The following is a 27128-nucleotide window of genomic DNA, read 5'->3' on the forward strand; positions in this document are numbered from 1 at the left end:
TCATTTTGCATGATTTCACCACCATAACCTGACTTGCTGCTCCAAGCTGCCCCCAGGTTCCCTTACAGGGATCTCAGGAGACCTTTCATCATGTGGGATATTGGAGAAGGTGGAAGTCAAACCAAAATCCTGAGTGTCCTGGGTGATTCTGTGGAAAGCAAACCCTCTGTCCCTGCCACCCCTTCCCCTGAGCCTTTTGGGAACCATTCCCTACTTTGCCCTGCCAAAAGTAGGATGCTGGATGCTCTGCCAAAATAAATCCCAGCCCTGCCCTGCATGTCACACAGCTGGAGGGAGCAAGGGCAGGGTGCTGGGCTGACACCAAGGTGGGTGACAGGGACAGGGTGCTGTGAGCTCTGGGAGGGTCTCTGGATGACCCTGTAGCTCTGGGCTGGCTGATGCCTCTCCAGGCTGAGATCCAGGAGAACTTGCTACTGTTTGTGAGGGTGGTTATTGCTCCTGTGAGTGACAGGGCTGAGAACAGACAATCATTTAAAAGCAATCAGTGCTGTTGAGACAGCTGCAGCACTGGCCTTTCTGATCAGCTTGTTAATCAACAGAATACATTTTTCTGAGTATTAAGAAAATATATATACTCTGGCTGAGCCAGTTGGCAGCAGGAGACCTAATTTTTCATATCTCTCTATTCTTCTCCTATTCTTTTTTTTTATTGTTATTTTACCCTGTCCTTTTTGAACAGAGCCTAAAGGACCCAGAGGTGCAGAGGAGCAGCTGATACCACAGGGTAAGTTCATAGTTTCTGCTATTTCTCTTTCAAAGCACAGACTGTTGTTGTGCCCAGTCCTGTACTTATATCCCAAAAAGCAGAAGGATCCTGTGGCCAGGAGCTCTTTGGAGCCTCACAGATGGAGAGGCTGAGTTTGTTCTTTGGGTTTTGTGGTTTTATCTGATCATATCAGGCTGCTTTGGTTAGAGAGGCCAAACACCAGTTTTGTCACCTCTGAGACATTAATTCCCCAGCACACAAGGGATGGAGAGGCAGATCATGGGAGCACATGTGGCCAGAGCCAGCAGGGCATGTCCTGAGTGATGGGAGAAAACTCCTCTCTAGCTGGTGTGACCTGCTGGGGGCTCTGGGAGCCTCTGGGGATGTCAGGACATCACTTTCCTGTGCTCCAAACAAACAGAGCAGCTCCTGTGGAAGGAAAACCCTGGGGAGGAGGGCAGCAGGTGGTGTGTTGCAGGTTAATGACAGAGCCAGGGAAAATCCAGGTCTCTGCACATCTGATTTGGTTCCCAGCAGTAGATTACTCACCCTCTGCCTTTTAAATAATATTTTTCCTGTGTTCTTTTACTTCATATTTTTGGAGGATAAACACCAGGGGTTTCAGCTCCTGGAAGCAATGGCACTGCAGAGAGCTGATTTATGCCAGCTGATTTGGCCTCCCTCTTTTTCCCTGCATCCTTCCCTTTTTCTTCCCCCTGTTGCACTTGTCTCTTTAGAGCTGGTAACACCATTTGTCACCAGTGTGAGCCCTTGCCTGCCTCATTACCCAGTGCTGCCTCTCCAGTCTTTCCTTCAGCTCTTCCCCCTCCAGGGAAGGAAGTGCCAGCTTCTCTAAAGCTCTGCTGCAGCACTGGCATTGAGGATGCTGCAGGAAATGATTGCTTTGGGCTCCAGGACTTCATGGATTGAGTTATAAGGTTGGACTGAAGGATTGAGGGTGATTTCCACAAGTGAGGGAATGTTCTGGCCCACACTCAGCAGCACAGCAAAACAGTTTCTGCTCTTCTTCCCTCTGTGCTGCAAGTTGCTGCAATGAAGTTTGAGGTGTGTTGGGGTTTTTAGGGGTAGAAGCTGTTTCCAGTGCTGTGAAAAATGCACTTGATTTCCTAAAAGGGCTCCTGATCACCTGCCTGGGCTTTCCAGAACAGCATCCCCTGCCCGGGGAGATCCATCCTTCTATCCACAGAAAAGGCTGCATGTGGATGTGGATAAGCAAATTGAAACCTGGCCTTAATTCCTTATTCAATACTCAGATTAAATCAGATCTTTATTGATGACTGAATGCAACAAAAGTACAGGCTCACACTCCCACTGAAAGCCATTGAAAAATCATTTCCTCACTCTGCCCAGTTTCATCGTGGATTAAAGGAGGAGAGATTTCATTTTTGTAAGAAAAACCAGTTTGGACATCTCTGCAAAATGGAAAAAAAGAAGAGAGGAAAGGGAATCTTTTCAGGAGGGTCTAATATTGGGGGATTATTGCTTTGTTTTGAGAAATGAGGAGTCTGGGGTGATGAGGTTTTGTACTCCAGGTGAGCTATCCCACATCTAGAGTGGGAATTGTACCCAAATGTGGGAGCTGCAAGTCCTGTGAGCCTCGATGTGGTTGTGCAGCCCTGTTCCCTGGTACCAGCTGGGGAGGTGCTGTCCAGCTTCCTTCCTTTCCTCCTTCTCTCCCTCCATTCCCATCCATGCTCTCCACCCCCATGTGCAGCATATTCTGCTGGCTCTGGTTTTGGGGGGTCCAGTACCTCTCCTGATACCTGGGAAGGAGAAATATTCTCCTTAAGAGTTGATAAACCTTCAATTGCTCTGCTCTGTTGTGGTCATATGTACCACATGGACTGAAATCTGAAATCTGAGGGTGCTGAACTTTGGACTCATCCTGATCTCCCTCTGGCTCTGGGGCTTGCATCTGCCACTGCTTTCAAATCCTCTGAGCCCTTTGGTAGCCCAGAAACCAGGGGCCTCTGACAGTAATGCCTTTATTGTAACCATTAACCACTTAATCTGAGCAGACAGAGCCACTTGCCCACACCTCCAGGGCATCAAAGCTTCAGTGCTGTTTGCACAGTGTTTAAATGTCTCTCCATGTCAGCCGAAGATCAGCAGTGCTCTTCTGAACAACACCATAAAATTGCCAAGTGTTGTTGTTGTTTTGGTAGAAATGCTGTTTTGGGGAAAACAGCATTAAGGTTTTATTTAGTGTCACCAGAAGTGGTGACTTTGGGATCACCAATGCTGCTTCTGCACCTCTCCTGGGCTTACTGAGGTCTGAGTGCCAAGAAATGTCCCATGGGCTGCAATCACTGCTCCTGGTGTTGCCCTGGACCCCTGCTCAGTGATGTTCATTACTGACAGACAGTTCCTGCACAAGGGGGAGCATTAATGTCACTTTGGGATTAAAAACCTGTGCACAGCACAGAGCCCTGAGAGATGAATGAGCACAGGAGAAACCAGGGAAACATCATTGGTACAGAACCTCTGGGGGTGTGAAAGAGCAAGTGGGAGACAGGGTTTGATTGTCTTTGGCAAATCTATTCTGTGTATTTTGGTACTTTGGGATGGCCCAGGAGTTTGGATGAGCCCAGCAAAGGACACCCAGACCCTGCCAAAGCCATTCAGGCCTTGGGAAGGGCACAGTGTGGGCTCAGTGTGGCTCTGCCCAGCACATCCCAGCTGGGGGTGCACATCCTGATGATTTTGGGGAGGGTCTTATGCATGGGGATGTAGGAAGAAGAGGAGAAGTAAATTCCAGTCTGGCTTACCTGCCAGAGAGCTCCTGCCGGCAGTGCCCCCCTGTCAGGGCATTGCTGCATTTCTCCCTTTTGCATCACTAAGTCTTTCCCCTCAGGTTCTGAGATTGCTGAAGCCTTTCTGGCTCAGCAGTGTCCTAACTTCAGCTAATCTCCTTTCTAACATTTCAGGGATTCCAGGCCAGGTTGGTCCCCCAGGCCCAGTTGGCCCCACGGGGCTCCCAGGACCTCCAGGGCCCAAAGGAGAGAAGGGACAGCCCGGGGAGAGGGGCCCAGCAGGGCCACCAGGTGAGTCCTGTCACAGGAGAGGCTTCACTCCACACAAACTGGCTGTGACAGCAGCTCACACAAGGCCAGACACACAAGACTGAGCATCTTCAGTTGGTATCAAATCCATCCCAGTGGGAATTCCCTGGGAGCTGGATCAGCCAGGAGCTCCCAGGGCAGGCAACCACCTGCAGGAGCAATGGCTGACCCTGGGATTTCCTGTGCAGCAGGAGGCAGCCTGTCCCAGAAAGCTGCAGAGCAGGATCATGTTTCCCCATCCTGCTCAGGAGCCTGTGACCTGTCAGCCTTTGGAGCAGAGCATTCCCTGTTTAACCCTCTCACTGGGTGCCTGCTTTAACTCCCTTTTTTCTCCACCATTTGTGTCAAGCTGTCAGATGCCAGGATGTCAAACTAATGATGCTTTTGTGTGTTAAGGGAAAAGGTTAGGAGGCCATTCTTTCAGAGAGCACTCCATTCCTGAGCTAGGAGTCTTTCTTCCTTCCCCAAACGTTCCTGAATGTTTTGATGAAGGTGAAACTGCACAAAAGGTGCCAGACCTCAGGCTCTGCTCTCTGTGGCTGAAAAGGCTGTGCCTTGTGAGCCTGAGCTTGGGTAACATTTAAAACTCTGAGAGTGCCTTAAATGTGAACATTTTTGGCACTTTCTGGCAAGCTGTCAGTGGCCAAGGTCTGGCCAAGGATGTGTCTGGGTTTTTTTGGTTTCTCAGCTTGCAAGGAGAGCCTTGCAGCCCCACAGGAGATGTGATCTGTCTGCTCCTGGACTGACTCTGCTTCCTGGCAGGGAGGTGACGCAGGTGTACTTGGAGGGAAGGAGGATTTGATTTCACATTTTGCTGCCTGTAGTTTCTCACTCAGCCTCAGGGAGAGGGGAGGTTTCTCTCTTTCAGCAATTGGGCTGCTCAAAAGTAGCACCTGTGAGCCAAGTCAAGCTCTCTCCTTTGCAGAGGAAGATGCTAAACAAACAAAAACAAAAAAAAAAAAACCAAACCCAACCCCCCAAAAAAACCAAACAACTCCCCCCAAAAAAAAACAACAACAACAAACAACCAAAAAAAAAAACCCAAAAAAAACCAAACCCCAAAAAAAGGGAAAATTGGGAAGCTGTTTCTATTTTCCCCACCCTTCTATGCAGTTCAGGACAAAAATTCTTTGTCTTCTTGCTTCCTTTGCACATGATAGCACCATTAGCACATCCCCAAAAGTATTAACACTCCTCTCCTGCCTCTGCACAGGGATGCTGGGACCTCAGGGACCAAGAGGACTTCCAGGAGAAACTGGGATCCCAGGTCCCCCAGGTCCTCCAGGGCCACCAGCCACACCAAGCCTCCCTCTCACCTTCCAGCAAGGGGTTCTCTACTCACTGCAGCCCACAGCTGACAAAGAAAGTAAGTTCCTCCTCATTTCCTATGTTCTCCTGTGGCATCAGCAGAGTGGGCAGGCACAGAGCAGCTTAGCTCTGCTCCCACCTCCTTGCCAAGCCCTGGGAGCAGCTGGGCACTCCCTGCATTGTGTGGGTCTCTTGGAAGCTCCTGGTCAAGGTGGAACATCTTAGAAACCACAGGGAGTTCACCTCTCCAAAATGAAGAACCAAGCTCCTGCTCTCCTAAACTGTCAGTGAGAGCGGGGTTTGGAGGATTTTGTTCTCTGTGCATGTTTTTTTTTAGGTTCATCCCAGCTTTGGGGAGGCAGTTTGGTGTTCTCTAAGCTTCCATCAGGAGTGGGAGGAGGGTCTCTGGTGAAATGGCAGAGCGCAGGTAGGGGCAGATGAGGTGCTGGTGCACCCCAGCTGTGGGGTTGGAGCCCTCTTGGTGCCACTGCTGTGGTGTTGGAGTGTCAGGGGTGCTCAGGAATCAGCAAGGACTAGAGAGCTCTGGAATTCCAACAGACATTTAACATTTAACATCTGTTGAATGTGTCTCCTTCCCTGCCCCTGCAGATGCTTCTTCCACCTGTGTTTCTGGTGCATCCACATTATCCCACATGCACACAAAACACAGAATTATGGACTGGAGAGTCCACACTGCCACCCTGATTTATCCCTTCCCTGTAACAGGAGGGCCAGGGTTTCTTTGTGCTTATACTGATTTAAAGCATAGATTTATTTGATTTGTGCTGTGAAAGCTTTCCAGGGAAGGCACATCCTGCACTTGGGTTGGAATGCTCTCAGATTTGGGCTTGATTCTCCTGGTGCAGCCCTGTGGAGGTGGCAGCAATGATGAGGGAGCAGAGCTGAGCTGTGTCTGCCCTGGCTCTGCTGGGTCTCCACTCCCCCAGAGCTCAGCTCTGCTGCTCCTGCCCAGCTTCAAAACTCAGCTGTCTCAGTTACAGCCAAGGATTACTGAGTCTCCCCATGTCTGACAGTTATCTCAAGCTCTCCCTTTCCTTCCACTCACTCTGCTCTCCAGACTCCTTTTCCCAAAAGTGGACAGATGTATTTTTAATTTAGGGAGAATTTTAACAGCTCGATTTTGTATCCAGTTATTAGGGTGTATGGGCAGGATGAGTAACTGAGGTTTAATACTGAGATTTTCACAAAATACACATCAACATTCTGCATTCTTCAGCCTGAGAACAAGGGAGTTTTGCATTACAGCTGTCTCACTCCTCTCAGGGTCACACATTCTGCCTTTTATTCCAAATGATCCCTGAGGATGGTTTGGGTGCTGCTGCTGCCCCCTCCCTCCCTCCAACCTCCCTTTGAATTAAACTCTTCCTTGTGATCAGTGGACAAATTAAAAAGTGAATAAAGGCTTTGCATGGCCTTCCCAGCTGATGTGTGAGGAGGGTAAACTCAGTGTTGTTCCCAAATAGGCGAGGATAAATGATGGATAATTATTTCTATTGTCTCTGCAGCACAGGGACTTGAGAGCAGTGAGGAGATGGTGACTGCTCCATTTCCATCCCTGGGCATTCCTCCCTCCATGCCTGGGCATTCCTTGGTTTGCAGAAGGAGCAGCCCAAAACTTTATGACACTTAATACAAATCCAGCTGCAAGTGTAAGTTATCTATGTCACCATGACAATGTTCTGGCAGTATCAAGTTTATTTTCTTACCATTTTTCCTCTTTTTTGTCTGGTTTTGCCTCCCACAGACTGGTGGAAAGCCACCAGTAAAACTTAGCCTTGTAAATTCTTTAGTTTTTAAAAAATGTATTTACTTTTTTTGAAAGGTCTGAAAACTATAAACACAAAATTCCAGCTGCTGACAGCAGAGGGAGGCATATTCCTGCTAATGGGAATGAGATGTGAGAGCTGTATCAGGTTATTGTTATTATAAAGAGTTTGGTTCTGCCTGAACATGGTTAATGCCTGTGCCTTTATTAATTGCAGCAAGTTCCTGTTGGCAATATTTATCTGCAGGCAGAAGCCAGAAATAGAGAGACAAATATTTTCTCAGTTTCCCTGTGCTGTGGTAAAAGAATTGGTCCCATTTTTTCCCTCCAGATCAGGTACCAGAAAAAAAATTGAGACAGGATTACTTCATTTCCATCCTATCTCAACAAATCAAGGCCATAATGGGGGAATTTATCCCTTAGTCAGAACCCTCAGCCAGAGACTGAGCTGCTGCTCCCCACTGCTGGGGCTGCTGCTACTGGGATCCCTCAGTTAAAAATGAGTGATCAGGTACATGGGCTAGAGCCGGTTCATTCCTATTCCTTGTGCTAACATGGGTGGTTTCTAGGAAATAGTTAGGGAAAATAATGCAACTTTCACTCTTGAGGGCTGTTTCCTTCCAGCTCGAAGATCTGCCAAGGACACATGAAGGAAAATTAACCTGTTTTCATAGAATCATCACTGTTGGAAAGATCAAGGCCAGATCAAGATCAAGCCCAGCCATCAAGCCATGTCCTCAAGGGCCACAGCCCCACATTTTTAACACTTCCAGGGATGGTGACTCCACCACTCCCTGAGGGAGAGCAAGGGGAAACTGAGGCAGAGCATGCTGGTGTGCCCAGCATGTCAGCGGTGATAAGGGAGAGGGATCAGTGCAGCACCGTCCCAGCTGCCAGCAGGGCCCTGCCTGAGGAAGGAGAACAGAGCAGAGGAAGGGAAGGGGAAGGAGAGGAGGAAAGGAATTGAGAAAACTGATTTCTTTCCAAGTGTGCCCTGAGCTGCCTTTGCTGCTCTGGCTGGGCAGCTTTCCCTGTGTCCTTCAGGGGATTTCTGTGCTGGTTCAGGGTGTCTCTGTTCCATTCCAGAGAACACAGGTGCTCCTACCTGGCCAGGCCACACTGGTTTCTCTTGTCCCCTTGGCTTGGAAAGCTCCTGGAGCAAATTCAGTATCAAGGATTCTCAAATGAAGCATTGTCTGCTGCTTTGGGGTGCCCAGGAGCTCTGAACCAGAATCCAGCTCTTGAGCCCAGCAGAGCCTGGCTCAGTGCAGGAGGTGGTTGACAAGGGAAGATTCCTGCTACCATTTGATGCTGTTTTGTGGCTGCTCTAACAATCTCCAGCTGCAGAGAGCCCCAGAATGTCCCCATTTATAAGGTAGTTTATAAGGGGATACAAGTTCTTCCTGCTGCTTTATGAGAACATGGAGGAATCCCTTAAAAACATATGAGGGTTGTGTTTTACACACTTCAGTCCCAATGTTTCATTCACAGTGTGTTTCATTCAGAGCTGATCCTGGAAAGGAACCTGGCTCTGAAGGAACTGGCCAGGCAGGAGCTGGCACAGCCCTGTGCTGCCCAGGCCAGGCAGGAGCTGCTGAGCCCAAGGGTTGTTGATCAGAGCTCTCCTCTGTGTCACAATCATGGAATCACCTTTCATTAAATAATGTTGAGTCAAATGTCAGCAGGGGTGGATTTGTGGGAGTAACTGTCATGGTAATAATGTGCCATTTAGCTGGAATGTTTTGTAACCCAAATCTTTATCCCTGGCTTACCTCCAGCAGAAATTAAACCCTGGTTGTTTGCTGTCCATCCTCTGCCCCCTCAGTGGATGAGCAGTTGATTTTGTTGATCACTTTAAAAACAAAAAGCTCTGCAACTGTTAATGCCTTCATTGCTGTTTGATGCTCGTTTTCCAATTTCATCTTACTCCCAAGCTGTGATGGATTTTGACATGGTCAAATAAAACTCAAATTAATTGGATTATACACTCCACTGGGGTACCTTTCCTCCTGAACATGAGAAGAGTCTCAGTTGTTTTGTTTCAGGGCTGTGAGGAGGGGGAAGATGAATGGGTTTAGAAACAGCAATCAGATAAATACCTGTTTGCATTCAGGTTTTAGGCACAAAATGTGGTTCTTAGAGGGATCTGGGTTGGATCTTGTGCTGTCCTGCTGCCAGGAAGGCATTGCAGAGGTATCCTGTCATCCTTGGCAGCCCAAGCCATTGCACAGTTTCCCCTGGAACTGCTTTCAAACACCTGCCTTGGAAGTCCTCTCTATCACTGCTCCAGAAGCTGGGAAGGCTTCAGAAGTGGCTGCTGAAATTTCTGGAGAGTTCACCTTCTGAGCTTTGGGCTGGACTCTGCAGAGTAAGCAAACACCCTTCTGACCTTCCTGGTGTCACTTGGCATCTGCAGTGAGACATTCCCAGCCTTTTCCTGCCCAGGGTTCCCCTGAATTTTACTGTGATGAGTTACAGGGATGGCTGGAAGGAAACATGAGTAAGCTTGAGGTCATGGGCAGGAGGAGGTAGACATTATTCCTTTATGGCACCTCCAGCTGTGGAAAATGTGGGGTTTTCAGAGGGTTTGCCATCCTGGTGACCAGGAGCCAACATCTTCATCCAGGTTGAACAGGACATTTATTGTTGATCCTCTAGCAAAGGGTCAGGACAGAAAGCCTTGGTAGCACCAGGATGTGGGGTTCCTTGTTCTTGTGCTTGTTTTGTGGCCTTGTTGTCTTAGTTGCTCATTGAATTTTTGCCCCAGGTTTCCACAACTGTCCCAAAGTGTTGTGGGGTACTCAGATGAAAGGTGCTGCCATACAGATCCCTGCCCAGATTACAGCTGTGCCACAGTACAGGTCCACAGGGAGCAGGGTTGGAATATGGTTTTGACATCGCAATAAATACTGAGGGTTGCTTTTTAATTAATTAATTTATTCTTCTCTCTTTCTTGGTTTCTGTGTCAACGACCTTGGTAGAAAATTCTTTCAGGGGCAAACATGGATCCTCTTATCAAACTTCTCTGTGGCTCACAGAACTCACTGTGAAACCTCTTCCACAGCAGCCTTGGAGAGCAAAGCAGGTGCTCCAGGAGCCCAAATTCAGCATCCTGCAGCGCTGCCCATCAAATTCACCCTGCAGTGCTGCCCGCAAAATCCACCCTGCAGCGCTGCCGGCCAAATTCACCCTGCAGCACTGCCGGCCCAATCCACCCTGCAGCACTGCCGGCCCAATCCATCCTGCAGCACTGCCGGACCAATCCACCCTGCAGCACTGCCGGACCAATCCACCCTGCAGCGCTGCCGGACCAATCCACCCTGCAGCGCTGCCGGCCCAATCCACCCTGCAGCACTGCCGGCCCAATCCATCCTGCAGCACTGCCGGACCAATCCACCCTGCAGCACTGCCCGCAAAATCCACCCTGCAGCGCTGCCGGCCCGCGGCCAGCAACGGGCGCCAGAGCACCGCGGAGAGAGCCGGGCTGGGCTCGGGTCTGAGATCCTGGCTGGGATCGAGACTAACTGTGATCCCGACTAGGATCGAGTCTAACTGTGATCCTAGTTGGACTTGAGACTAACTGAGATCCCGGCTGGGATTGAGTCTAGCTGTGGTCCTGGCTGAGCTCAACACTGTGATCCCGGCTGGGCTCGACACTAACTGAGATCCCGGCTGGGCTCAGGTTCAACTGTGATCCTGGCTGGGCTCAAGACTGAGATCCTGGCTGGGCTCGAGTCTAACTGTGACCCTGTCTGTGACCCTGTCTGTGACCCTGTCTGTGACCCTGCCTGTGCTCTGTTGCAGATGGAGAAGCCCAGCTGGCCTCCACCGTCATCGACACCATCCTGGCAGGGCTGCCCGGCCCGCGGGGAGCCCCGGGGCCTGTGGGGCCACCAGGTGACACCCGGGGCTGGGCCTGGAGCTGGGCCTGGGAATGGGCTTGGGGCTGGGCTCAGGGCTGGGCTCAGGGCTGGGCTTGGGACTGGGCCTGGAGCTGGGCCTGGGAATGGGCTCGGGGCTGGGCTCGGGGCTGGGCCTGGAGCTGGGCTCAGAGCTGGCCTTAGGGATGGGCTCGGGGCTGGGCTCAGAGCTGGGCTTGGAGCTGGGCCTGGAGCTGGGCCTGGGAATGGGCTCGGGGCTGGGCTCGGGGCTGGGCCTGGAGCTGGGCTCAGAGCTGGCCTTAGGGATGGGCTCGAGGATGGGCTCAGAGCTGGGCTTGGAGCTGGGCCTGGGACTGGCCTCGGGGCTGGCAGGGCAGGATGATCCAAAGCCCCTCTGGTGGAGAGTTGATGGTCTGTGGGTGTCTGCAGGGAAAGGGAGGGCTCCTCACTGGCAAGAAGTAACTGGGTTTTTATCTGTTGGTAGTGGCTGACTGTTTGACCTTTACATCTTGAGAAAGGGGCTGATTAAAAGCTGTTTTTAAAAGTAGGTTGTTCAGTGATTCCTTCCTGAGAGCAGAGCTGTTCTCCCCTGCTGCAAACCTGTCCTGTCACTGCAGAGCTGCACCAGGCAGGGGCTGGCCAGAGGCTCTGTGATGGCTGTGAAGACTTTGGAGCCAGTTTGAGCAATTGCAGATTTTCACCAGTGTAACTGAAATCAGAATCTGAGATGAAAATTCAGTGACAAGCCTTCTTTCTCTCTGTGCTGATGGGTGGCTTAAATGATAATATTCCTGCAAACGTCAGCACTTCCCTGTATGATGCATATTTAGGAGTCAACTCCCATTAGTTGCAGAAAAGGCTTCTCCCTTCATTATGAGGGCCTTTCATTTATCCTTCAATTCCTTTATTCTTTGACTTAAGCATTTGTATGGTGCATTAATGATTGAGGCTGATTCAGCTGTACTTTGTGTATAATGTCCACATTGTTTCATCTCAAGGGTTGTGACAACTAAAGCAGAGAGGAGTATTGCTAAGTTCAGGCTAAGCAAATATCCCGTCTCCCATCTGCAGGTATAATTTAACAGCTACTGTTGAGATATAATTATTTTTTCAAAAGGAATGAATCTGTTAAGTCACTGTGTGAGACAAGTTGACCTGTTTAGATGGTGCTTAACTCATCCTGGAAGCAGCTCTCCTGTGGTACAGATTTTAAATTAATTTATTGCCACTGCAGTGAGTGAAGACCAAGAGAGAGCTTTGCTTTGCCCTGCTCAGCCTCTCCTATCTCTGACCAAGTGCAGCAGCCCTGGGGCTCCCCTTGCCACCTGAGATTGTTTCAGGACCAGCACCTGCAGTGTCTCGCTCTCATGGAGCTGTTCCATGGATCCAGTTTAAGTTTCCTCAAAAGTTGCATTTTAAGGAATGGAAATGTGGATGTTACTGACATCCTTCCTGCCTATTTTCACCATTTTTTTCCTCCTAGATCTCTAACATCCCCCCCTAGGATGTGTTCTGTCAGGATGTGGGTATTCAATAATCTAGTGTTTGATGAAGGGTTCTCATTCATTGGGAGACTCAACAAAACATGAAAAATGTGCATGCCTTTGGAATTTAGGGTTCTTCCTCCTAAATTTCCTTAACATTGTCTCCAATTATGATTCCCACCAGGGCCACCAGGTGCTTCAGGACCCAAAGGGCCCCCAGGACCCATTGGAGCCCCTGGATCACAAGTAAGGTGCTTTGGTGCTTTGGGGTGGAGGGCAGAGGGGGATCAGGGGTGAAACATCATCCCATGCACAAGGAGGGAAAGTAATCTTAGATCTGCTGTTTTGTTCCCCATGAAATTCTGTGATTTAATTCCTTTTCCTGTGATTTATTTTCTTTTTCTCATTCTGGATTAAGAGGTTGAAATGGTTGTGCTTTCCAGATTTTCCCTTAATCATAACAACACACTGTGCTGCTGCTGTGTCAAAACATTTCACTGTGGCCTGAGTTGATGCAAAGGATCTGACATGGGCTTTACTAACACAGTGATAGAAAAAGCTCTGCATTTCCTGTGGAACACATAAAAAGAACAAAAATGCATCAATGGGAATTCACCAATTCACCAGAGTGAACGTTAAGCCTACTTTTTCAGACATAACACTTTCTGTTCAAGAAAAATATCACAAATTCCCATCAGTTTGATTATTTATTGATACAAACATTGTGGAGGGGGGAGATAATAATGGAGTGGGAAAAACTCACTCCAAAGAATTTATGGTAGAAGAAGGGCACAGTACTCACATGGATGGAAAAAGCTGATTAAATGGAAAGAAGTGAAGTCATGAATAGGGAACTGCCAAACTTCTCAAACTGTGGTTGGCTGATACAAAGGGACTCAGTTTTGGGAAGAATATTGCTCAATGTGGAGGTAAAAGAGCAGCATCAGATTTTTCAAAGGAATCCCACATGGCTGGGGAGCACAGAGAAAGGTTAAGTAACTTTATAGAGGGATGTAACTCAGATCTGGAGGTTTGGAACTGAAAATAAAGATTTTTCCTATATGTTTATTAACCACTTTGAAGAAGCAATGAACTACAGGTTAGGGAAAGTTTGCCAGTGTAGCAGAATCCTTTCAATTAGGAAATACTCTGGAGAACAATGAGAAACTCCAGATAGATCCAAACACAGTGAGAGATTTGGCAGCCAAATGACAGATGCAGTTTAACATCATTAAATATAAGGTAATTCACAATTCATAAGTAGATTCTGCAGCAGAGTCTGGCTTTTTGACATGCAGCACACACTGTAAGCCTTTTATTTTTTTGCAAAACTGTGGAATTCAGTGTTCTTGAGCATCCCTGTCTCACCACACATCAAAGGATGCTTTGGACACTTGGGCTTTGTCCATGCTGCATGTTTGACATAAGGCCAAGCCTGGTCTGTGCCCTACCTGGTTTGGCAGCCCCAGGGAAGCTCCTAAGCCAGGCCTAAGTCTCTGAATGCTTGGTGGGGCTGGCTGCAGGCAGGGAACAAGGTGCTGCTGGTGAGCACTGCTGGCTCCCAGCTGGAATGGGAGAGGGCTCCTCATTTGCACCCTTAAATCACATGTGTGCCACCTCCTTGGGTCTGAGCTCCTCACAGCAATGCTCCTCTCTCTGGGCCCACAAACCCCATTTCTCTGGGTGCTGATGTGGGGATTTGTGGGGCTGTTCCCAACCAGGCTGGCTCAAATCCCCAGTGGCCTGGAGGGGAGCTCCAAACTCACTTCTGCAGCCTCCAAGTCACTCGAGGTGGAAAAAAAAGCGTCTTGTACGTGGCTGTGGGGAGAAGCAGAGCTGACAGGCTGAATATAAACAAACAATATTGTTCTCTCATGGTCTGGGTAATAACTGTGGCTTCTCTGGGTGGATAAGTGAAGAATTTGGATCGATTTCTGCATAGCAGTTCAATTAGTAGAAATCTGGAGACTGTGCCCTTCTTAGCCATTGGTGACTGCTTTATAGATTTATTCAACCCAGGGAGTAAAATTATTAGCAGAGATTGGGCTTAATTTCAAAATTGTTTATTAGGGTGAGTGAATGGCTTCAAAATAATTTCCACTACACAATCCAATTAATTTTCAGGTATGTGTGCTTGCTCCTGCCACCCACTGAGGCAATTAAGAAGTAGGGGGAAGCAGTGGGGATTTTTAAGTTAAACACAGTACCTGTGTATTAATTTCTTCTTGGTAACTGAGAACAAGAACTGTCCTGTCATACTGACCCCAAAAAAATGTTACATCAGGGGCCTGCAGTGCATTAAAAGAACCAAACTGAGGGATCTGCAGAAAGTGCAGGGCTTGGGATATCTGCAAACAGAGCTCCTGTTGTGTGTGCTTGAGGGAAAAAGAGAATCCAGCCCAATTGCTTAATGGGTGTATGAGGTTTTCAGGAGCTGAGGATCACTGGGAAGTGTATTCAGTACACCTACACAAAGGCTGCACAGTAGAAATTAATTCCTTCTCATTCTGCATCTCTTCCAGGGCTTGCCAGGATCTCCAGGACAGCCTGGACCAAAGGGATCCAAAGGAGACCGAGGAGAGAGAGTAAGGATTTACAGGCACAGGGAGATCCCCACAGCATCTGGGGGCTGTGCAATTATACACAGCACAGCTCTCACACATGCAGTGGGACCACAGCCACCACCAGCTGTAAATTCAGAGTTTCTGGGGTTTCTGCAGGAACCAAGATGAGGTTTCCTCTACAGAGAAAGAGTTGAATGCCTTGCAAAGTCAGGTGTTCCCCAAAGAGACTAGCAGATTTCCTAATTTAGATTTTCTAATTTAGATTTGTTGCCCCAAAGAGGTAGCAAAGACATGGTGGATAAAGGCCTGTGGAAACCAACTTTCTTCCACCAGCCAAATCTGTTTAGTGTGGGGTGTTTTGAGAGGTATAAGGCTTTAAAAACTCACCAGATTTTCCTCAGCCAAAGTCATTCCCCAGGTCTAATGATGTTCTTAACAAATTTGGAATACTGAAGTAATGTACTTAATGTTTTTGTGTCTCAATCTTTAGTGGGCTGTCCAGTGCTGATAACTAATCAGGGTTTGAATGTTAATTCCAAACTGGTGAAGTTTAGGAACTACCAGAGAAATATCTGACAAGGGTGTAAATGTGTCAGATTCCCAGCCCAGCATTCAGGCACTGGGAAGGGTTTGAAAGTGGCATTTGGACTTTTGGCTGCTTCTGTCCAGCTGAATTGCCAAAATATCATGGTCTGAAATCTCTGTGTGAGTCTGGGAGCACAAAATCACTTGGGAGTGGAGTGGGTGGAGAAGGATCATCAGCCCTAGGTCTGAAATGGGCACCATGGGCTGTGGAGAGCCACTGAGACCCCAGCATGGAGAGAGCCAAAGGAGGGGACAAGGACAAGCAGGAAAACCTTGTTTGGTTCCTGTGGAGTGATGGATGGCTGCAGTGGTGGCTGCACTGCCACAGCTGTGGGAGAAAAGCTCCTTTCCCTCCCACATTTCCTGTCCCAGATGGGGTGATGGGGGCTGCAGGTGTGTGATTCCCCCATGACAGAACCTCCTCTGCATTCCTGCTCCCCTTCCAACCCAGCAGAGCAGAGGATGCCTGAAAGAGCCAGGACAGGGAAATGCAGATCAGTGAGCTCCAATGTGCTGCCTTCTCCAATTCCTGGGAATAACCAGCCACAGACAGACTGCTCCTCTGTGCAGACTGTGCAAGGGGCTTGTTTCACCCCTCCTGAGGCACCAGGAGCAGCAGAGATCTGAGGGTGGGGCACATCTGCCTTTGGAAATCTCTGTTATAATTTAGTTTTGGGTGCTTGGTCCTGTTCTTATGTAAGAAATCATTTGCACTTCTCTGAAACACAGAGTGGCTTTTGGTCATTTTTTGGTAACATTTTCCTTGTGCAGCTCAGCCAGTTTGGGCATGACTTGGCTTTACAAATAGATTGCAGACTGATGGAGTTCTGGGACTAGAATTCAAGATTCTGGTAGAGAGCAAAACCTGAACTGATTACCAACTGCATGTCATTGCCATTCAATCTTTATTTTCAGCTAAAAAAAAAAAAGAAGGGCATGGTGTATGGCAAAGTGTCACATTTCCATCCAGGAAACAGATAAAACTCTTCCTTGAGGATTTATTTAACATTTTGCTGTAGTTTTTGGTTGACCATACTACTAATATTACTACTAATATACCATATTATTACTACACTTATTTTGAAACAAAATCCTGTTGCATTGTGTCCATTCACTCCTGACAGATCCCTTAGAATTTGGTTTTGTTCCCTCCTTGCTGGGGATTAAGAATTGTAATTCTCCTCTTAGGTTTCAGACAACTGAGATTTTCAAATATCAAAATATCTTGATAAATAGAAAAAAAAACCTCAGCTAGTGTGGAAAGGGAAGCTGGCAGCTTTTCCTGTCAGAATTTCTGTAGGATGCTCTGTGTGCTTTTTGTCTTTTGTGAGTGTGGCTTTGAATGCTAGTTTTGACAACTGCATGCTGCAATTTTGGGTTTGGTGGATAAAAATGAAGGCTCGAGCAGAGGAGCTGTGCAGCTGCAAAGAAAAGCAGAGGGGAGGGGGAGGTTTACAACATCTACTGAGATTTGAGGAAATGTTATTATACATTCTTCCTGCTTAATCTGGGAGAGAACAGATGTGGGAGAGACCTGCAGCAGTCAGACACAGCCCCTGGATGGCTCAGCTCTGTGTGCTGCTCACGCTCAGCCTCTGCTCAGCCCAGCCAGGGAGGCTCCCCAGCATCTCCAGGCACTCTTCAGAGCAAAACCAGGGAGGCCTGGGATAAAAGATATTGCCAACATCCAGCCTAAATATCCTTTGATCCCCTTTAAGCTGATAACATCCTTTCTGTTCCTCCTGGACATGGAGCACAGACTGTTTATGTATTTTCAGTCTGTTGTTGTGCTCCTCTCTGAGATTTTTCCTCTTGCCTGTGCAGAATCCAAGTATTTCCCTTTGAAGATACTGGGAGCACCTGACAGACTGGGCTTTTCTCCCTGTCCATAGGGGTCTGTTCCTGGTGCTAGCAAGGCATTCCATAGGAATTAATTCCATGGGAATGTCCTGTAGGTGCCCCTTGGTTTTGGTTTTATATAAATTTGATGGACACAAACCCAGCAGCTCTCCCTTTCCACTACCATATATGTATTATATATATATAATAATACCATATATTATATACTACAGATACATATATGTATAGATTTGTACATATATTTGTACATGTACATATATGTATATATTTTTGGGAGAAAAAAAGGATGGGTTTGTTGCTGTGTGTGTCTACAGGAAAGAGCCAGGGGAAATATGTGGCTGTTTCATTAATGGATTTCTATGAACGCTTTTACATTTTGCCTCTTCTTCCCAAGCTCCTGTTTTCTCACTAAATAACCTGTAACTGCTCTCCTGGTCAGGGATTCTGCCCTGCCCCAGCTGCTCCAGGGTGGGAACACTGGGGAGGAAAAGATGTTCAGTTCAACAGCATTTCATTCTGCCCCAAACCAACACATACTAATTCAAACCGTTTCTCTTAAAGAAAAAATAAAATAATTTTTTAAAAAAGAACAAAAACCCCTCACTGAGAACAATGTGAAAATTAGCACAGCAGGAGAAAGAAACAAACCAACCAAAATATTGTACCTGTGTTTTGATCAGTAGCTGTGGGGTGTGTGGAGCAGGAGCAGATTAAATCAGGGCTTGGTGGGAGTCCTGGGCTCTGTTCTGGCTGGGGCAGCATCACTTCTGCCAGAGAGAAGAATGCAGTGTCTTTGTAAGGACCCAATCTCCAGCCAAATTCCCTCTTGCTATAATGTAACTGACTGCTGGAAAGTTCAGAAAACCTGCTAATCGTATTACAGAGAGGGCCCTGAGCTCAGGAGCTCTGTATCCAACCCAGCTCCTCCAGAGCCTGATGGGATTTGGAGCTGATACTTGACAGAAAACCATAACCCCCTTTTGCTGTCTCTAAGTGATAATGTCAAGGGAGAGGAATTTTTTATACACATTATCCTAAGTGTATAAAAGTTTTTTTTTTTCCCATTAAGCCATCTTAATTCCACTAGTAAAAATTACACTGTGTTCTTGTCAAGTGGCAAAGCATCTCCTAATGACACTGCCTTTATTTCCAACAGGGGCAAGCAGGTCTGCCTGGAGAGAGGGGCATTAAGGGACTTCCTGTAAGTGCTGCACTCCTGGGTGGTGCCAGGCTCAGCTGGGGCTGGTGCCTGGCACTGCAGGTGCCACTGGAGCTGCTCCAGAGCTGAGCTCTGCTGGCTCCAGCTCAGACATCTTTTCATGTAAAATCCTTTCCTTAGGATTTTTTCTTTCTGAGAAGCTGAGAGGCCTCAAGAAAGAAACTGTAAACATTGATTATCTGCTGCTGTGGAATGCAACAGGTGCATCTGTGATTGGCCCATGTTGGATGTTTCTAATTAATGGCCAACCACAGTCAGCTGGCTCAGGCAGAGAGCCCGGGATAGCTGTCTTTGTTATCATTCTTTCATTCTTTTCTATTCTTGTCTTGGCCAGCCTTCTGAGATGAAACCTTTTCTTCTATTCTTTTAGTATAGTTTTAATGTAATATATATAATAAAATAATAAATCAGCCTTCTGAAACATGGAGTCAGATCCTCATCTCTTCCCTCATCCTAGGACCTCTGTGAACATGGTCACAGGCTCCAGCTCACACATTTGTTCCAGACACCCTCACCTTAACAAATCCCTGTACAAATGAAGCATTCCTGGTGTAAAGCACAGTGCTGATGTGACCAGGGGGGATCAGGGGGCTGGGCTGTGCCTGCTGATCCCTCTGGGCACTCACAGCAGCTCCTGGCACCAAAGGTGGGCACAGTTAAACAGCTCAAAGTCCATCAGCTGCTCTCAACTCCCTCCTGCACCTCAGCTGGCCAAGCTGAGCTGGAAACTCTGGAATGAGGTTAAGAGATGTGTCCAAATGATTTTTTGGCAATACCTGGACAGATGCCCAGAGGAGATGTCTGCATGGCACATGTGGCCAGTGGAAACAAACCCATGGTGATGAAGGTTGGCTGACAGAGACCTAGTGGAGAAAACTGGGTTGTTTTTTTTTTGGCTGGCAGGTTCTAGAGAAGCCCCAGAGCCTCTGGGAGGGTTCTCATCTCTCTTCCTTGGTTCCACCTCATCATTTCATACAATTCACACAACCTTTTCCTTGGTCCTTCCTCTCCTGTGCTCACCTCTGCTTTGCAAATGTCTCAGGGATGTCCAAATTTGAGGAGCCCAAGCCTTTCCACTCTATTTTAGATTGTTTGTTTTGTTTTATGTTTAGCTTAGAGTGGTTGAATCTCTCCCTGTCATCTGCTCTTCAGAAAGTGCATGAACCTCCTGGCTGGGGGAAACATGGGAGCAATGTTCCCAGCACAGAGAGATCTTTGTTCAAGAAAAGCTTAATGAGCATCTTCAGAGGCAGAAAGGGATGTGACTAATTAATGAAAGCAAAATGGAGGGGGTTTCTGTTCTATGGATTTGGGGGGAAAGGAGCAGTTCTGGGGGAAAGGAGCAATTTATCTGAGAGCATAGTGAGATGTCTGTGGCCATGCTGGGGCAGGCCATGGCAGTGGCTCCTCCTGCAGCTTGGCCACTCCTGGACAAGCTCATTTGTGTTAGAAGTGCTGGTGACCTCCTAGGAAGCTGACAGGAGCCAGGGCAAAGCTCACGAGAGCACTTTGGCCCTTGGCATGAAGGTCCATGTGTTTCCTGCTGGTGAAATGCTGCTTTAATTTGCTCCTTTGGTGGGGAGGGATCCAAGGGCCCCTGGAAGGCTCCTCAGCCCCACGTAACCAAATTTCCTTCCTTTGTTTCAGGGTGAACCAGGCAAGAAGGGTGAGGAAGGAGACAAAGGTGCTGATGTAAGGATGTGTTTCTATTGTTTTACTTTTGGTTTTGTCACTTTTCTGTCCTTCAACCCTTTGACAGGTGGGTTTGGGGGGCCAGAGGGTGAGTCCACAGTTAAATGTGCAGAGCAAGGGTGCCTTGGGTTTGAATTTATTGTGTGCCAGAAATTCTGGTCTGTGAGGTTTCCTTGGCCATGCTCTCACCATGTTCTTGAGCACCTCAGTCAGAGCAGGTTGTTCTGTCACATGGAGCTGGTTGGGAATTGCTTCCCTGTTGTCCCTCCCAGCTGCTGAGGGACAGACTCCCAAAAGAGACCAAGCTGCAAGAGCAGAGCCTTGGAGTTCTCACATCTCTGCTCTCAATCCCTGAAACACTTCCCAACATCTCTTTGGCCCTTCAAATTCACACCTAAGGTGACAAGGACAACAAACTACAGCTTGAATGTACATGAGGAGCTCTTTGAACAGGGATTTCTCCTGCACTCCTGCTTTTGCATCTTTTCATTTTGAAACATGCTCACTGCAGGGTTTGGTGCTATGAAAGTGACATTATGGACAATAAGCCTATTCTGCAACATATTCCAATGTTTGGTTTTCTTTCTTGCAGGGTGAAGGTGTCCAACAGCTTCGAGAGGCTCTGAAGATTTTAGCTGAGAGGGTATTGATCCTTGAGCACATGATAGGAATTCATGGTAAGCACTGCTAAGGTTTTCCTCTCCAGGGAACCAGGGCTGTGCTCAGTATTGATGGTTAAACATCCTCCCACTCTCCTGAGCTCTCTGGTGTCTGTTCAAGCCCCATTTTCAAAACTAGGTACCATGAATTAGTTTTGAGTTGAGTTCCAGCAGCTGTACTACTTCCTCTGGCTTTTCAGTAGCAGGTGAAATGACCCTTGCAGTGATTTTTGTTACAGCTCAGGCAGCCAAGTCATGAGCAGCAGCTCAAGCCATGTGGCACAGATCATCCACCAGCTTCCCACAGAGCTGCTTGTTCAAGTTTTTAGGCCAGATCATTTAATCCTGTTAACAGCATCTTCCAAGTGACTTGAACACCTCTGAGGCCCTTGCTTTGTGCAGCACCAGGTTTTGCAGAGAAAGCCCTGACAGAGCTACCATGTCACCCTGAAAATCAGTGATCCCTGAGCATTTTGTGGTCATAACTTACATGAAACCTATTTTCACAGTCAGATTTAAAGAAAGTCCCACATGTTCTACATTCAGATAGATTTTTGTGATCTCTTGAGGCTGTTAGCTTTCCCATCACTGGTACAGTGTGTACATCATTCCTTAAAGAATGATCTCTTCCCTTAACCACAGGATGGTGTTGGTTATTGTTACCGGAGTTGGTTATTGCCAGGTTGTAGCCAAGGATCAGTTAGTTCTCTCCCAGCTGCCAAAACCTTCTGTGCCAGAACAACAAACACCTTCTGTGTTTCAGAAACAGTTAGAGGCAAAATGTTTGGCTCTGCTATCCCAGCCTGTGAGTAGCAAACCTGCTCCATGGCACTGAGCAAATCCCAGAGCACTTTTCTGTCCTTGACACGTGGAACCTCAATCCTGGCCTTGCTTGTAAGCCCACCTCACACCTCCCCTCAGATCAGCATCCACCTTTATTGGGATGTGGCCTTTGAGGATTGATTTAAGCTATGGGAATGCTAAGCAGCTGAATTGCCCAGCAGTCCTGACAGTGCCTCACTGCACAGTAATTCCATCCCAAGCACTGCAGGCAGCACCTGGGGATCCCAGCCCTGTCTGGAGGCAGCAGAGCTGGGATGGAATTGCTGCTGGACCCTTCCAGTGCCAGGGCATGGCTGGGCTGGAGCCTGCTCTGCTCTGTCACTATAGGACACAAAACATGACTTACACACACCGCTGTTCTCAAGGTGAAAAAAGAGAAATTTATTTTCTGGCTCCAACATTTATAGTTTTCTGAAAGTGACAGTGGATTGGAGGGTGACAGTGCCACCTCTCCAATGCCACTGGACAAACCAACAGTCCATCAAGTTTCTCTTCTTCCATAAAGGAATACAAAACAATAAGTTATTTACAAAAAGTGTGTGAGAAAGTTACAAGAATGTAAATTTCAGAAGGCATAGAAAATCTTAAAAATTCAGAGCAACACAGCTCAGTGGCCTCCTGCCCTTGGAGGCTCCAAGTTCTATTTCCAAAAGCAACAAGCAGCAACAGCATAAGATTTTTGGGAAACCCTGAATCACAACCCCATGATTCAGCCACACTCACCCTGACCTTACCTCTGCTCTAACCCTGCTTCACTTCTCATTTTCATTCCAAGGGTAGAAAAATGTATTTTTATATAATTTGTATAAAAATGTATAAAAAGCTGCTTTGCTTTGAGCTGGTGGAGGTACCAGGGAGATGCCCACTGGATTTCCTGGGCAGCAACCCATGCCAGCTGGGGTGATCTCCAGGGAGGAGGGAAAGGGGGGTTCCCTGGATGAGTCCATTAGAAAAAGGGATTTACAAGATCCAGGGTCTGGGCCTCCTTTGGCTTTTACTTTGTACCTTTATTTATAGTGGTATAAAGCAAAAAATCACATCCTTAGGGATCTTCTGCAGACCCTGGGAGTGGGGTTCACACACCTTGCCCCAGCAGAGCTGCCTGATTTAGCTGTTTTTCACATTCTCTGTGGAAATACAGCAGCAGCAAGGCATGTGCTGCTGTTATTTTGAAACAGTCATTTCAGAAAACCATTTGTATTGATCTGTTACTGCTTGGGATGGAGATGAGTTATTTACACCCATGTGTACTTCTGTACCAGTGTAACTGCATCAGCAAAAATGGATGTTTTTTAATTGTGCACTGTGCTTAGGTCATATTTAAACACCTATATTGTATGACTTTAGGGGTTTTCTTGTCCCATATGTATTGATAATTGTGTTCCTATTCTGTGCTTTTGAAATAGTTCCATTCTTTCACTTCACACATATTTTAGGCCCTAAAAAATACTGTACTTGGAAAGTAAGGCATATTTTCCTTGTACAATTATATTCATCTTTGTGTTTATGGTTAAAAAACTCCAACAAACAAAGAGAAAAGACATTAAATAACAAAAAATATTTTCCTTGAGCACAGACCTCCCTGGACTGAAAGGCACCACAGAGGTTTAAATCACCCAGCACCAGTTCTCTGGTCATGTTCCCAGTGTAGGTGTTAAGGATTTGACCACAGCTTCTGGGGCAGACCAGCTTTAAAACCCCACTCAGAAATGCCAATCCCATGCTCTCATTTTCCCAAGAATCTTCCCACTGAGTGTGGTTTCCAAAACCACAGCCAGCCAAGCAACAAGGCAAAACATCCCAGCAAACAAAACTCTCCTCTGCCCTGGGAGGGCAGCTGGAGCTGACCTGGCCTGGGAGCTGCAGAGAGCAGCCCAGCAGGACACAGCAAAGCCCAAATTGTTTGGCAGGGTTTGGTGCCAGCAGACAGAGCCCAAATCCTCCAGCAGCCAAAATCTCACTGGAAACAGAAACGCTGCCTGGTGGGATCAAACCAAGGCTGGCACGTTGGGCTCCTGGCAGGGAAACACAAACACCCAGCTCTGGAGGCAGAAGGAAGAAGAAATTGGGGCAGTGGAAATGATGAGGCAGATCAAGCCACCAGCATCTGTTGCTGAAGAGTGGCCCAGAGCAGTGTACATTGAATTTGTTCAGAGGGAAGAGCAGGAGGTTGTTACCTGGAGGTGCTCTGGCAGCAGGGACAGCCACCATCCATCCCCAGCATTGTTGCTGGTTTGGCTGCAGCCCAGGGTGGGTCAATCCTTCCATTCAATCCTTTCAGTGCCTCCAAATGTCCTTTACTAGGAGTGAAATGGTACTTGAACCCTAAGAGCATCAGTGCCCACTGCCCACCAGCTCATCCTCCAACACCAGGGGTCTGTGGGCAGTGCTGAGTAGTCGCTGCAGCCCAAGCAAATTCATAATTAATATAAGAACAGTGTCACCATGATATTTTCTGAAAAATCCCTTTGCCAGGATTTCTCCTCCTGGGAAGCCGAGAAGCCTCAGAAAAGAATGAAAACAAAAATGATCTGATTGCTTCTCCTGTGTTTGCTGCTTTGGAATGTGGTCTGGAGAATGTTTACCAACAGGTGCATGTTTGATTGGTTTCATGTGAATTGTTTTAACTTAATGACCAATCACCATCAGCTGTGTTGGACTCTGAGGAGTCAGTCTTGAGTTTTTATTATTCATTCTTGTTAAGCCTTCTGTCTGTATCCCCTCTCTTTCTTTAGTATAGTTTTAGTATATGATATGATATGATATTATATGATTAATATATATCAGCCTTCTGAGAACATGGAGTCAGATTCTCATCTCTCACCTCATCCTGGGGACTTCCCAACCACAACAGAACAGCACTTTAGGAATGGAACTACAGAGGAGAGCAGGCCCTGCAGTAGGAGCACTCACCCCAAAGTGCTCAGGCAGAGCAGAGGGGAAACATCTCATGTAGGAGAAGTGTGGTGGCAGCAAAGCTGTAGCTCCAAAGCTGCTTCCTGCATGGAGAGCAAGCAGGAGGGAGATTGTGGGAATCCATAAAATCAGAGGGTTTTGGGAAAGCTGCAAAAGGCAGGCCTCAGAGACAGCAGAACTCTGAGTAGAGCTAAGCAGCAGCCATGAGATTGGTCAGCAGAAAAATTATGTAAAAAGTAGAAAAGTAAGGACAAATAGAACAATGGTCTGTGTATTAACACTTGGCTAGAATAACTCCCTAAGCTGCAGAAAAGTTTATCTAGTGAGATATTAGGAAGTTCTAAGCCTAATAATGGAGCTCTGTGCATTGTGTTTTAAGGCTTACAAGCAGATATTGTATTCAAAATAAGGAAGCATTGTTTAACCAAATGCACTTGTGCTTATAGTGATTAGATAGAACTACTGTCAATGTGCTTTTGCTTTGTGTGATTGGCCAAAAAACTTTTAAAGTGAGTTGTAACATTGAGTTTTTTGTCTGCTGCCTGGGATGTGAGCTGATGGCATCTTCCCATTGCCATAACCATGTAATGAGGCTGATGCTGGGAAATCAAACAGCTCAAGCTGTCAATGGGACGTTCCACAGCAGTCCTGTCCCATTTTTCCACTTGTGCACAGCCCCTGCCAGCAACAGGAGCACACTGCTCCCACAAGAGGAACCACTCAGAAGGGCCCACGAGTGCCTTCCTCAGCCTCCCCTTTTAAATAGTGCTCTCCCATGACTTTCTCTCCTTACAGACTCTTTGTCTTCCATTGAGCCAGGCTCTGGACAGGATGTGATCCCAGGCTCCCCCCTGAGAAGCAGCATCAAGATCAAGCGAGGAGGACCCCGGCAGCCCCAGGCCCACCAGATCCTCTCCTCCCTGCTGGATGATGCTGAAGCCAGAAGGAGAAGCCACAGGATGAAGTAGGAGCATCTCTGTGTCCTCCCTGCCTGTTCTGCAGTTCAAGATCCAGTACCCAGTGCTGAATTGCACCCTGCAGATGAAGAGGGTGGGAGGCTGCAGTGTTGGTGGCTGGGTTTCCTTCCCTGGCCAATTCTGAGCCCTGGTTGCAGGGAATGACTTATCCATAGCTCAGAGAGGGTTTTGAGAATGTTTTCCTTGATTTTGTTGTTTTGCCTTTGGAATAGCAGTTGTCAGGTGTCTCAGAAGTTGCCTACAGGAGTGGCACCTCCTGGCTGTGCCTCCAGGGTTTAACCCTGCCCTTGTTCTCTCCCTGCCCTTGACAGTCACTCAGTAAAGCTCTGCTTAACTGGCCAAGCCCACCCATCCCACCCAGAGCCAAAGCCAAGCCTCAGCCTTGTCCATTGCTGCAGTTGGAGACATCTGCTTTTATTTCCAGCATGACCTGCAAGGATTTCTTTTAAGCAAAGAACAAATTAGAATACAAATTACATTTAAAAGTATTACTCTGAAAATTCAGGTGGCTCTCTGGATTTTAGCAACAAAATCCTGGCTTTTCATGTTGCTAATTGCCTGTGAGTGACATTATTTCTATTTGTGGTTGGCTAAACAAGGACTTTTGATGCAAATGTTCCTAGAAGCATTGGCTTTCTGTCTATCTTCAAAGAGTTTAGACTATTTCTGTGAAAACATAGAGCAGTTTGCATGAGATATGATGGAATTGTGCAAGAATTTTCCCATACTGTGTTCAGCTTGTGCATACATCCAGAGATAATTAATTTAAGTGGTGGCAGTAGCTATTCACAGAAAAGGATATTTTGCAATAGTTTCTTAATCCTACAGCAATCAGGAAAAATGTTTTCACAGTGTTTTGTTTTAATCTTGTGAATAAATCCTCACCATTTAGATCTGGAGACAGTGTAGGAGCAAACCACAGCCTAGGGAATTAGAGTCTTGTCAAGAGCTTATCTTGCACTGGGAGTTACATACAGAGTAATTTTCCTTTTTGCAATAACTGGTTATTTTAGGGGAAGTACCAGCTTCCAGGTTTAAGAACTTGAACCTGCCCTTCAGTGACAAATGAATCACTCCACCTGCTGTGCTAACCAGGTCAGACAAGCTGATGTCATCCATGTAGACAGTGATTTTTGTTAGAAGGGGGAGGTTAATCAACAAAACTGACTGGACTGTTTTCTGTTTTTAATTCCCACATTCTGACAGTTCTCAAATTCAGCCCAGGACAAAAGTGAGCAAATTGAGTTGTGTTATGGCCCCTGTGTGTCTGATTCCTGTGCAGAACACAGCTGTGTGAGCACGCTGGGCTGCACTGCTGCAGTGTTTCTGTCAGGGGCTTTCCAAAGAAAACACTCTGCAGTCCCTGATCCAGCACCCCAAGGGATCTTCCCAAGGCAAAGCCCCCTGGAAATGAGGCTAAAAATGGAGGAGCTCTGCCAGCCCAGCATCAGCCCCACATTAAACTGACTGTCCATAAACACTGTAAACATGGCAGTGTGCTACCAGCAGAGACAATCCCAATCCTTCCTCTGAAGAACCTGGAA

The 27128-nt window shown here is 47.3% G+C and overlaps 1 protein-coding gene across 1 annotated transcript in view; it reads left to right on the top strand.

Moving 5' to 3' along the window:
* Window positions 1-26622, top strand: part of COL26A1 (collagen type XXVI alpha 1 chain) — a 166378-nt gene extending 139756 nt beyond the window's left edge. The window contains exons 7-17 of the mRNA XM_059487097.1: window positions 701-745; window positions 3676-3792; window positions 5024-5176; window positions 10709-10801; window positions 12454-12515; window positions 14792-14854; window positions 18435-18479; window positions 20145-20189; window positions 20782-20866; window positions 25403-25571; window positions 26598-26622. Of these exons, the coding sequence (XP_059343080.1) occupies window positions 701-745; window positions 3676-3792; window positions 5024-5176; window positions 10709-10801; window positions 12454-12515; window positions 14792-14854; window positions 18435-18479; window positions 20145-20189; window positions 20782-20866; window positions 25403-25571; window positions 26598-26622 (902 nt within the window). The remainder of the gene's footprint in view (window positions 1-700; window positions 746-3675; window positions 3793-5023; window positions 5177-10708; window positions 10802-12453; window positions 12516-14791; window positions 14855-18434; window positions 18480-20144; window positions 20190-20781; window positions 20867-25402; window positions 25572-26597) is intronic.
* The last annotated feature ends 506 nt before the right edge of the window (window positions 26623-27128 follow it).

This window comes from Ammospiza nelsoni, chromosome 21, assembly GCF_027579445.1.
Source record: "Ammospiza nelsoni isolate bAmmNel1 chromosome 21, bAmmNel1.pri, whole genome shotgun sequence".
NCBI classification, from domain to species: Eukaryota; Metazoa; Chordata; class Aves; order Passeriformes; family Passerellidae; genus Ammospiza; species Ammospiza nelsoni.